This window comes from Elephas maximus, chromosome 12 (assembly GCF_024166365.1).
Source record: "Elephas maximus indicus isolate mEleMax1 chromosome 12, mEleMax1 primary haplotype, whole genome shotgun sequence".
Taxonomy (NCBI): Eukaryota; Metazoa; Chordata; class Mammalia; order Proboscidea; family Elephantidae; genus Elephas; species Elephas maximus.
This window is the reverse complement of record NC_064830.1, coordinates 82064430-82076990: the sequence shown is the minus strand read 5'-3', so window position 1 is coordinate 82076990 and position 12561 is coordinate 82064430. Positions and strand designations below refer to the sequence as shown.

Below are 12561 nucleotides of genomic sequence, written 5' to 3'. Positions count from 1 at the left end.
ACTCTAATTCCATTTCCTTCCTGACCACCTCATCATAGTTTATCATATATTTGACGCTTATTATTTCATATATATGTTGTTGTTACGTGCTGTTGAGTCAGTTCCGACTCACAGCGATCCCATGTACAACAGAATGAAACAATGCCTAGCTCTGTGCCATCTATATTTGAGTCTACTGTTGCAGCCACTGTGTCAATACATCTCGTTGAGGGTCCTCCTCTTTTTCACTGACCCTCTACTTCACCAAGCATGATGTCCTTCTCCAGGGGCTGGTCCCTCCTGATAACATGTCCAAAGTACATGAGACGAGGTCTTGTACTTCTTTTAAGACAGATTTGTTTGTTCTTCTGGCAGTCCATGGTATATTCAATATTCTTTGCCAACACCATAATTCAGATGCATCAATTCTTCTTCAGTCTTCCTTATTCACTGTCCAGCTTTGCACACATACAAGGCAACTGAAAATACCATGGCTTGGATATTTCATATATACATATATATGCACACACGCACACATATAAAAACACATATACATACATACATATGTGTGCATACACACACGTAGCACTTTATCTTCCCAGAATATAAATTCCTCGAAGAAAAAACATTTTTTCTCGTGCTTAAATGTAATCCCTCTGATTATTTAGTACAGTTCCTTACAGACCACAGATACTTCAATAAGCATTTGTGGCGAGACTGGAATAAAGTCAGGGGTATGAAGGAATACCTATGGGAAGACTTAAGGAATATTCATAGTAAACTAAAGATTTTGATGGTAATTTATAAATGAAATGGTCGTATCTTTGATAGTCTAAGAGGCCTTTGAGATCTCTGCCTTTGGAAGTTAGTGAGACCAGCAGAATTGATCTGAGCATGGCCTATCTAGTATTATAGCTGAAACTATACCCAGCAATATTCCAGGTGAATAACTTACTGAGAATACATTGCAAATAGGGAGACCTATGAAAATTTTGCAATTCTGCTCTCCCATTTTCTTACTAGACCCAACTAACTGCATTTTTCTTTACTCCTATTTCATCTCTAATGATAGTAGTATATGGTCCCTAGTTGAACAGATCTATATTAAAAGTCAACAGCTGCCTTCTTGCTCACATATACAACAGCAAGTGTCAAAATGCCAAATGTGACCTTTTATTTATAGCAAAGCTAGTATAAAAAAGGGTAGCCTTTTCCTAATTAAAAAAAAAAAAAAGAGCAGTGATTCAAAGAAATGTCAGTTTGCTTCAAAACTGAATTGGAATCATACACTGTGCAACTTCACGTAAGCAAATGATACACATTTGTTGTTACACACAACTGTATGTAAATATCACTGATTAAAAAAAAAAAAACCCACTGCCGTCGAGTCAATTCCAACTCATAGCAACCCTATGGGACAGAGTAGAACTGCTCCATAGAGTTTCCAAGGAGCGCGTGGTAGATCTGAACTGCCGACCTCTTGGTTAGCAGCCATAGCACTTAACCACTACGCTACCAGGATTTCCAAATATCACTGATCGCAACACTCAAATCCATATGCTCTTTATTTTGTCAACTCTAAAGCAATAAATCCCAAAGGAACATCATATTTTACTTGCTCATGGCGTATCTGGTAAGGAGTCTCTTCCCCATAATTTACAGCTAATGAGAAAATACACAGTAAAGTTTACATAGGTTTATTATTAAAAAGTGACTTTGATCCAGATGCTTATTTTTAGGTACCCTGATATTTAAAGATCTATAGGTTCTCTCACGGCTCTTATCTAACCTCTCTAGTATTTTCACAATACCCTTGTTAAACATTACTTTTTATCAGTCTACGCTGGATAAAGGATGAAATATTGTTGCCACTATTCCCAATCTGTTGTACTACCGACTGGACCAGGTGTTGTAAATATTAAACTTTTTGGCAGCTAGCTGCTAGTTAGGCAAAGAATTCTAGAATGTACTTGGAAATAAACATGTAGCTTCAGAGCTTAAAAATAAAACATTCTGACAACGAAAAAGAAATCAATGTCATGTTTACATAAACCATCACAAACAGGCAAAGCTATAAATACGAAATTTATACCTATACAAAGTCACTGCTGTCGCTGTACAATCTAATCTCCTGGAGGAAGGAAATAACACAAGGTCACCATGTAAAAAAATTATCCATTTAAGCGGCATGATGAAACCCTTATTTATAACTCAACAATAACAATTTCATAAACAGCAACACTTCATTAAGTGTCTAAATTTCCCCTGTAAGATTATGCAATATGGCCCACTACTTAAGTATGCATTGAAATGGTGTAAGGAAAAAAAGAAAAATTCAGTTGCATTACAGAAGCTAATGATAACTAGAAAAAAATATTTTATCCTGTAAACTAGAACTGAATGTTCAGTTATACTGCTTGCCAGGTTTCCATAAAGATACAACTATCTGATATGTTTCAAACTGATTTTCAGACTTTGAGGCACACTGACTTGACATTCTAACTGTAAAGCTCATAGATCATCAGCTCTTGGATATACTCCTTTAAAAATACTTCTGAACTAAATGATTTTCACAGTGCATTGTGGTTAATACTCTAACCTACAGGAGAACAGGCTGTGGGGGTCTGAGCCTGCCATTTAGCAACTGGAAGTGCTAAAAGATATATTAACCTGATCTGAATAATATAATTTCTATTAATAATAAAAACCCTCAACTACAACTTGCCTAAGATCAATTACATGGCTGGCAAATAGTGATGTCTTAGTCATCTAGTGCTGCTCTAACGAAAATACCACAAGTGGATGGCTTTAACAAAAAGAAGTTTACTTCCTCACAGTAAAGTAGGCTAAAAGTCCAAACTCAGGGCGTCAGCTCCGGGGAAACGCTTTCTCTGTCAGCTTCTTATCAATCTTCCCCCAGACTAGGAGCTTCTCCATGGAGGGCCCCTGTGTCCAAAGGACACGCTCTACTCCTGGCACTGCTTTCTTGGTGGTATGAGGTCCCCAACTCTCTGCTTGCTTCCCTTTCCTTTTATCTCTTAGGAGATAAAAGGTGGTGTGGGCCACACCCTGGGGAAACTCCCTTTATATTTGGATCAAAGACGTGACCTGAGCAAGGGTGTTACATTCCACCCTAATCCTCTTTAACCACAGGCAGCGATTATGATTTATAACACATAGGAAAATCACAAAATGGAGGACAACCACACAATACTGGGAATCATGGCCTAACCAAGTTGATGCATATATTTGGGTGACACAATTCAACCCATGACAGTGGGACTGGGATTTGACTACAAGTTGGTTTGACTCCAAAACTTGTGTGTCCTTTACAGTATGCTAGGCTTCCCTTCACTTAGAAAACCTCTTTAATCAGTTCAGAAGCATATACAGTAAACCCAATACACTTCTTGGTTTTGGTACTGGCTGTGCAGTCTCTTCTCAGATTGGACCCAGCCGAGTTTCAGGAATATTCAAACACAGACACCCCATGTTGCATTAAATCTCTTCCTGGAAAAAGACAGGGTATAAGTAAATATATAAGATGGACAACTGGACAATAAAAAAGAGAAACAGTAAAAATTTCAGATGTTTTTATCTCTTATACAATAAGTAATTCTGACTAACATCTGGGTATTTACTATGTGTCAGGCCAAGTGCTAAGTCTTCACAGGATGTATTTTAATTCCTTACATTACCCTCTGAGATACATTTATCATCCTCATTTTACAGCTGAGAAATCAAATTCCTTGTCCCAAACCATAAAACTAATAAAAAGGGAACCCAAGAACCGAATCTAGAAATCTGATTCTAAATCTTCACTAACCACTTTATTACACTGCAACTCCGATCCGAACCAAGTATTTATCAGGAAAGGGGTTAAATAACTACAACATTGTTTTAGAACACACTAGGCTGGGCAGTGGAGATCTAATGTATATGACTATTTCTATGCCTGCTCTGAAAGGGGCTCTGGCAGCCAAGTGATAAGGCTTCAGCAAGTATGGCCAGTTTAACGAATGCATCGGCAGTCATCACTCTGTAATTTCTTTTCCTGCATTTCCTTCCTTCTAGCGATTTCCATTTCCTCATGCCATACTCTGGGTCCCAAATTCCCTTCCTCCAAAACATATAGGCCTACTAGCTTATACCCTCCATACTGAAGTGGCTACATCTCTTTGGTAACAGCAAAAACAGATGACTTTTGGAATTAAGGTTGTAAAGGAAATAAATGCTTCGTTCAGGAAATCTAATCTCATATTGGAAAATCTGGTCTAGTCAGCGTATCATAAACAATTTGAAGCTTAAAGCATGTTCCGTGAACACTAAAAAGACTGCTCTTTGGGTTTTTATTCAAAGTTCTTATTACCTGATATGCTGAAATAAGTAATACTGGTAATGTCACTTTAAAAAAAGTTCTTTGTACCCCTTTACCATTATGAAGAAGTGTTAACCTCAGAAGTAAAAAGAATTTACTGACTCAAGTGTCCATCAACTGTCGAATGAATAAACAAAATGTGGTGCAGTCATACAATGAAATATTAAATGGTAATAAAAAGAAATAAAGTACCGATTCATGTTATAATATGGATAAACCTTGAAAACATTATGTCAAATGAAAGAATCCGGCCACAAGGCATCATATATGATTCCATTTATATGAAATGTCTAGAATAGGTAAATCCATATAAACAGAAAATGAATTAGTGTTTTCCTACGGTTGGGGGTGCGGGAAGTTGGAGGCTTGGGGTGATAGCTAAGGGGTGAGAGGTTTCTTTTTGGGATGATGAAAAAGTTCTAAAGTTGACTGTGGTGATGGATGTACAACTGACAATATATAAAAGTCACTGAACTGTACACTTGAAATGGGTTAATTTTATGGTTATGTGGATTATATCTCAATAAATCTGTTTTAAAATCCCCCCCCCGCCCCCGGGGAATAAAAAAGCCTTAAAAGGCCAATGCATTTTGTTAAGGCTTTTTAAATGAAAGAACACAACATCAAGATTTTTGCCTTCCTAGGTAACCAAATTTTGTCCTTCTCTACAAGTCATGTCTAAAGTGATTGACAAAACAAAGTTCTAGGTAGGTTTGCTCACCTGTTTAATAACTTATGCTACAGAGCCCCTGTGTGAGAAAACACCTTTGTGATCATTGAAGTTGTCACAGTTCAGGGGAAAGGGGCTTATTATTTAATAGTTTTCTAGTATTTAATAAATAGGTCTGCTTGAGCAGCTTGTAATTTTACCATTTTAAACCAAGGATCTCCAATTTACAGGCCAGATCTACTTGTAATAGTTCTTGAACCCCAAGACCACAGACCTTTATCTAAGGTTTACCAGAATTTCCTGTGGAGAAGGTAAGAGAAAGGGCAATGACAACCACTCTCTATCCCAAGTCTTTCACTTCCCCAAAACCAAACCAAACTCATTGCCGTGGAGTCCATTTCGACTCACAGTGACCCTACAGGACAGAGCAGAACTGCCCCATAGCGTTTCCAAAGAGTGGCTGGTGGATTCGAACTGCCAACTTTTTGTTTGCAGCCTGAGCTCTTAACCAGTGCGCCACCAGTGCTCCTTCACTCTTCCAAAACCAAAAACCAAACCCATTGCCGTCAAGTTGATTCCAGCTCACACAGGACAGGACAGAACTGCCCCACAGAGTTTCGAAGGAGTGCCTGGTGGATTCGAACTGCTGACCTTTTAGCTAGCAATCTTAATACTTAACCACTACACCACCAGGGTTTACACTCACTTTCCCAAGCACCTGCTAATCTTCAGATTTGAGGAAAAAGAAAAGTAACTCCTCATAAAATGTCAGATATCTCCAGCATTTTAAACAGGTAATGACTTTTTTTCATTCCTGATTTTTCTATCCATTAGGGGCAGGGATGAGTGGATGGGCGAGTGGAGGGGAGAGGGTTGGAAGAGGCGAGAGAGGGAATTCTAACACATAATACTCCTAGCTTCTCTGCTCCTCATTCGTTCCTTCCCAGGCCAGAAGAAATGACTTCATTTGATTGGTGAGTTTAGGAGAAAAAACTGTGCCAACTTTTTGCCATTGGGAACAAACTGCCCATAGAGAGCAGGCATTCACCTCTGTTCTTTCATGTTGGAAGTTTTATAGGGATGGGTCCCCCAGTCTTGTCTGAGATTGGATAGTTAAGCGTCTGTTCAGTTGTGAGGTCAAGTAATAGGAAGCCTGCCTGCCCACAGATAGAAGCCATACTCTCCAGTATCACCTTTATCAGTAATAAAGATAAACAGATATCTTTGAGACTCCTTAAACACTCTAACACCTAAATAATTAAAAAGAAAAATTATGAAAATATTTTCAGGAATAAATACACTAACCCTAATTTAGCTATGAAAAACTATAATGTGAATATGATAACCAACTCTAGAGAGAGAAATTTTGATTAGACAAAAGGGAGGAGTTCCTTCATGTACTTAAAGAGACTTTTGGGAAGCATTCCAAAATCTTCATAAAGAACACCGGGCAAATCCATCCAGGATGATTTACTCACTGAAATTCCTGCTGTAAGGCGATGATTTCTTAGTAAAGGAGTCTGGAGTCTGTAGATCATTTAGATTTACCAGATGCAGCTTTGCTTGACTGCTGACCTTATTAAAATTAACTCACTAAAAAATACTCCCCCCCAAAATGTCTGCCTCTTTACAGATGAGAAAGTAGCAATAATGAGGTTAAGAGACTTGTACAAAGCAAAGGATACCACTAACACTGAAACCCAAGTCTCCTTTCCCTCTTCTGTAATCTGGCAAAAATGCAGCCACTGAAGAACTTTAATCTCACTTAAGAGAAATCAAAGGTGTGCATACACAAGATATAAGCAATACTTCAGGAAGAGAAAGGCGTGTACAGTAGTGAACCTCAGGCACTGCCATGTGGCAGAAACGGCAGAAATGATTGGTCTACACTGGCCAAATGTAAAGAGCAAAAGGAATCGCATCAAATAACGCATGTCAAAGTGCTTCACAAACTATATAAAGCACAATGACCCAGCAATTCCACTCCAAGGTATATACCCAGAAAACCTGAAAGCAGCGATGTGAACGGTCACGTGTACACCAGTGTTCACTGCAGCACTATTCGTAACAGCCAAAAGGTGGCAACAACCTAAATGCCCGTCAACAGATGAATGGATAAGCAAAATGTGGTAGAAACATACGATGGGTACAACTCAGCCAAAGAGTAATTAAGCCCTGATACATGCCAAAACACAGATGAGCCTTAGGGCATTATGCTGAGAGAAGTGAATCAGACACAGAAAGACAAATACTGTATGATAGCACTTATCCAAAATAAGTAAATATATAGAAACCAAAAGTAATTAGTGGTTACCTGGGGTGACAGGGAAGGGGCAAGAGGGCTTTTTTTTCTTTTTTGCTTGGCGCGCATTGTAGGTATGTTATGGGTGGTGGGATAGATGAAAAAAAGAGAGTGAAAAAGCGTACACAACTTGAATGTAAACAATGTCACTGATGTGTACCTATAGAGACTGATGAAATGTTTTATGTGTTGCTGAGGATATTATAATTAAAAAAAAAACAAACTACAAAACACTATAAGAAATGAAAGATATTGTTATTGATGTTGGATTCCAGTAACCAGCAGAACTATGACCTCAGCATAGCAGAATTATGTAATTTTGACATTATATTTACCTAGTATTTAACATTTCTGGTTACATTAATAGAAACTGTTAAGGGTCCTTACAGAAGTGCCCCCCATGTACTTTCCTCAGACATGTACTATCTTTTTCTGTTTCATTATGTTTTCAAAAGTTTGTACATAATCCACAAACTATTAGAACTGGCGCAAAGATTCTTACCACACTCAGTTGAAAACAAGAGGAATGTACTTTCTCTGCGTCTGGACCAATACAATAAAAACAAGCCAAAACCTGTGCCAGTCTGAGGCACAGTCCATAATCTTCTAGTAATATAGCTTATTAGTCAGGATTTTAGGACGTTGTTCTATTCAGTTTTAGTGTTTTTTTTTTTTCATTATTATTTCATTTCCCTCTGTGTTGGCGCAAGTAGAAGGTGAGGAGAAAGACCAGAATATGGAGATGTGAGACTAGAAGAGGAGGAACAGTATGGAGTGACAGATGAAGTCCAATGCCAAAAGGCAAGATAAATTTATTTAACTTGTCTAGACCTTCCCTTATTATTCTTGATGTTTTTTATTTCCAAGAACATATAATAAGGAAAACATTCCAGTTCTCACAGTAACAAGTTCTGGATTTTAATTTCAAAACTGAGATTCTGACACCTGTTATTAAAAACCTGGAAGTAAAAATAACAGCAACAGTAATATCTAACTTTTTGAGTGTTACTATGTGTCAGGCACTGTTCTAAAGTTTTACATGTTTTAATTGTCACAGTAACCCAACGAGATAGGTACTGTTACTATCCCTACTTTACAGAAGTGGAAACTGAGACACAGAGAAGCAAACTAACTTACCCTATGAGTCGGAATCGACTCCATGGCACTGGGTTTTTTTTTTTTTTTTTTTTTACTAACTTGTCACAATTAGTAAGTGATGGAACTTGGATATGAATCCTGGAACTTTCCCTAGTAGTCCACTGCAGTTGTTTGCAAACTGTATTCTGCAGAACCTTTCAGTTCTAGGAGTTCTACTTTCAAAATATACTTCATCTATTCTTAAAACTACAATGCAAACATCACAACCAACTTTTCTACACTGTATATAATGCACTGAAGGGAAACAACACACTAAGTTTTGCTGCCAGATTAAGTCCCTTTTGTGTAGGTGTTGGAGTAGAATCAACTTGACGGCACTGGGTTTTTTTTTTTTTTTTTTTTGGAGTAAAACTAGAGTTCCACCACCCCTGAGATCTTATTTGGACTTCTCTCCACTGATTTTTTTTTTTTTTTTTTAAACTCGACTGCATCTGTCTGCTCAAGTAAAACTATGCTACCCATACATACCTGTTACTGTCGAGCTGATTCCGACTCATAGTGACCCTATAGGACAGAATGGGACTGCCCCACAGGGTTTCCAAGGAGAAGCTGGTGGATCTGAACTGCCAACCTTTTGGTTAGCAGCCGAACTCTTAACAACTGCACCACCAAGGCTCCAAAAACTATACTAGCTCAATCAAACACCAAGCAAAGTTCAGGTGCATCTTACCGCAGTTTAAGAGCACAACAGTGAACAATTTAAGTTTTTTGGGGGGGGTTTATTGTCTGATATTAAAAGTAATATATTAGATATGATTTTGAAAAATTTTCTACTACTCCTACTATCCTATTGTCTTTCTAGCCATAGACTATTTAACAGAAGGGTACTCTGAGATGACAAATGAAGCTATTAGAAAAAAATCACCTCTTCCACTCCATCTCAGCCACTGTTACATTATGAACCTTGTCATCAGAAGAAAATGGTCTACCTTCTAAAACACTAATCCAAATGGTCCTCTCTGTGTCCACAGTCCCCTGCCCTTCTATTCTGCTGTATCAGTCACTTCCACTCTAACTGATCTTCACTTTTATTGGGTCCATTATTCCACTGACCATATACTATCTGCTACTTCACTGACCAACCTCTCAGCTCTTTCCTTTTACTCTCTATCCAGCTAAGATTATATGAGCCATCTTTACTATGTTACTTTGGCCAGTACCTGAAACACCTTTGTCCTTCTATTATTTTGTTACATGTATCTAACAAACCCCAGCCATGAGTGAAACCTACTGGCTTTCAATTCACCACACTGGTGCCACAATAGCTGAGCCCTGCTATAAACAGTTGCTTTTGAGTTGACACCGACTCATGGCTACCAGAAGGTCAAATAATAAGGCAGAGAGATTATCATACCATGACCACCAACTTCACCTAAGCTTCAATACTGCTAGGTAATCCTACCATGTCTCTGGTTCGCATGTTCTCTCTGCAATGACTACTCACTTATTTCAAACATTTTCTACTTCTTTCAAACCTTGGACTTCTGTCCCTTCCATCTCTGTGGCAACTCACGGCAGATGACTTTCCCTACTTTGAAGGAGCTGTACTCCTTGCTTTCTTACCAATATAATAGAAAAGGTGTTCCCTTTTCTTTGCTTTGAATGCTGCTCCTTTCCATCTTCTCAGAAAGGTTATGCTATTAATTACCACTTCCTTCTTTTATATAGGAGACCCTGGTGGCATAGCGGTTAAGTGCTATGGCTGCTAACCAAAGGGTCGGCAGTTGGAATCCACCAGGCGTTCCTCGGAAACTCTTTGGCGCAGTTCTACTCTGTCCTATAGGGTCACTATGAGTTGGAATCGACTCGATGGCACTGGGTTTGGTTTGGTTTCTTTTATATAACATTTCCCTCTCTCAACTACATCTTTTCTATGAGCATTTAATATATTTTATTTATTGCGTCTCCACCTCAAACTTCTTTGCAAAAAGGGTCTTTCTGCTAGAACAGTGAAACCGTTTTCCCCAAGTATGTAAAGCCCCAAAGAAAGCCTTATAAAAGGAGTCACTACACATGTAATTAGGATAAAAACAATCATGGGCTGGATGTTACACATATAACTGTACAAACTAGTAGTAACACTGGCATCCCCTACATTTTCAGAAACAAAGCCCATAGTATCACCAAACTCTAATTTGTTCTGATACTTTTTTTTTTTTTTAACGCTTTACAATTAAGAGCTCTGCTAAAACTGTAGGGCCAAGAAGAGCAACAGAATTCTTTAGAGTGTTATTTTAATAACCAGTAAATCTGACAGTGTGATTTTGTATTACTAGGTCTGGATTGGGGGAGAGAAGGGAGGGAGGAGAAAGCAACAAATGTCCCAGCTACAGTTTTTTTCAAGAGCTAAAAATACTGCAGGATAAATACAGAACAATAAGTGATACTCAAGAAGTTTGACAGAGTAGCGATACATTTTTATTATAAATGATTCAAAGAGTTTGACATGTTCCCCTGCCCCCACCCAAAACTATTCCCTTCACCTGCACTTAACGGGCAGTTTAAAAAGAAAAAAAAAAAGATTTCTTAATTCCAATCAGCTCTCGTGACATTAAACGTTTGATCTTACAGGTGTGGGTGAAGTATGAGCGTGTGTGTGTGTGTGTGTGTGTGAGAGAGAGAGAGAGAGAGTGTGTGTGTGTGTGTGAGAGAGTGTGTGTGTGAGAGAGAGAGTGTGTGTGTGTAAGAGTGTGTGTGTGAGAGTGTGTGTGAGAGAGAGAGAGAGTGTGTGTTTTTGTGTGTGTGTGTCCCCAGCTGAAAAAAAGAATGCATGCTCGGTCACCTGAGATACCCTTCAGAGCGACGCTTGTCTCACCTGCCTAGAGCTCTGTGGTGTTTCAGCAGACACTGCTACTGCTGTTGGGCTGAATGCAACTCTAATGTATTATTTACTTTTTTAGCTACTATTTTTACTGAGATCCACCGCAGCCCTGGTGGCCCAGTGGTTAAGCCTTGGCTGCTAACAGAAAGGTCGGCGGTTCAAACCCACCAGCCGCTGTGCAGGAGAAAGATGTGGCTGTCTACTTTCGCGAAGAGTTACGGCCTCGGAAACCCTTTGGGCAGTTCTACTCTGTCCTACTGAGTCGCTATGAGTAGGAATCCACTCGACGGCAGTGGTTATTTGTATTCAGATATGTAAAGCGTTTTGAGATGCGCCGGAATGAAAGATGCTCCATAAAATGAAGTTTATTATTAGTATTATTATAGCTCCCGAGGCTAAAATAAAACAAAATTATAATCACATACATTTCAAAGGGGAAATCGGAAGCCACATGGGTCTCAAACATTGCCAGGCGGGCCGGGGATGGAGGGAGGGGGACCGCTCCAGGCCCCATGCCCCGGCCAACACCTCCAGCTCTCCGGGCACCAATCATTCACCCCGCCTCTCCGGCTCGGTGCCCGCCGCCCTGGCACCTGGCGCAGGGCAGCAGCTTCCTGGGGTGGTCACACCTGACCCCCTCGCCCACCGGCGCGTCTCGCACAGCCCGCACAGGGCCTCGCCCCCAGCCCCCGGACCTCGTGCTCCCAGCCCCGGGCTCTGCCTGCTTTCCAATTCCCTCGCCGGCGCCTCAGTTTCCCCCCGTCTCGCACCTTTACACTTTTTTTTCCCCCCTTTAATCCAGAACGAAGCTCGTGCCTCCTCGGTCCCTCAAGTCGGCCGGCTGCCGCCCCCACCCTTCCCGGTCCGGGACCTGCCAGGCTCTCTCCGTGCCTCGGCCACTTCTCACTCCGCCTCGGGGGCCCGCTCCCGGCCGGCCGCGTCCTCTCCTGCGTCCCCTTCTCCCTCCCTCAGCCCCGGCCGCCCTTCCTCCGCAGCCCGGGTCTCCTCTCCGCCCCCTTCTTCCTCAGGCCGGCCCCCGCCGCGGACCCTCCTCCTGGGTCCCCCTCCCCTGGCTCTGCCCTCGGCCGTCCCCCGCGCGCCCGCCGCTCACCTGCCGACTCCCCGGTGTTGATCCAGTCCGGGTTGGCGATGCTGGCGATGGCGAAGATATCGGCGGCCAGAAAGAGACATCCTGAGATGATGGTCAGTTTATCCATCTCCCCGCCCCGCTCCCCCCACCCCCCGAGCCCCGG

At 40.8% G+C, this 12561-nt stretch overlaps 1 protein-coding gene across 1 annotated transcript in view; it reads right to left on the bottom strand.

Annotated features, from left to right (window-relative positions):
• The window catches only part of MOSMO (modulator of smoothened), a 79824-nt gene extending 67294 nt beyond the window's left edge, over nt 1-12530 (bottom strand). The window contains exon 1 of the mRNA XM_049904372.1: nt 12420-12530. Within this exon, the coding sequence (XP_049760329.1) occupies nt 12420-12525 (106 nt within the window). The 5' untranslated portion in view covers nt 12526-12530. The remainder of the gene's footprint in view (nt 1-12419) is intronic.
• Between the last annotated feature and the right edge of the window lie 31 nt (nt 12531-12561).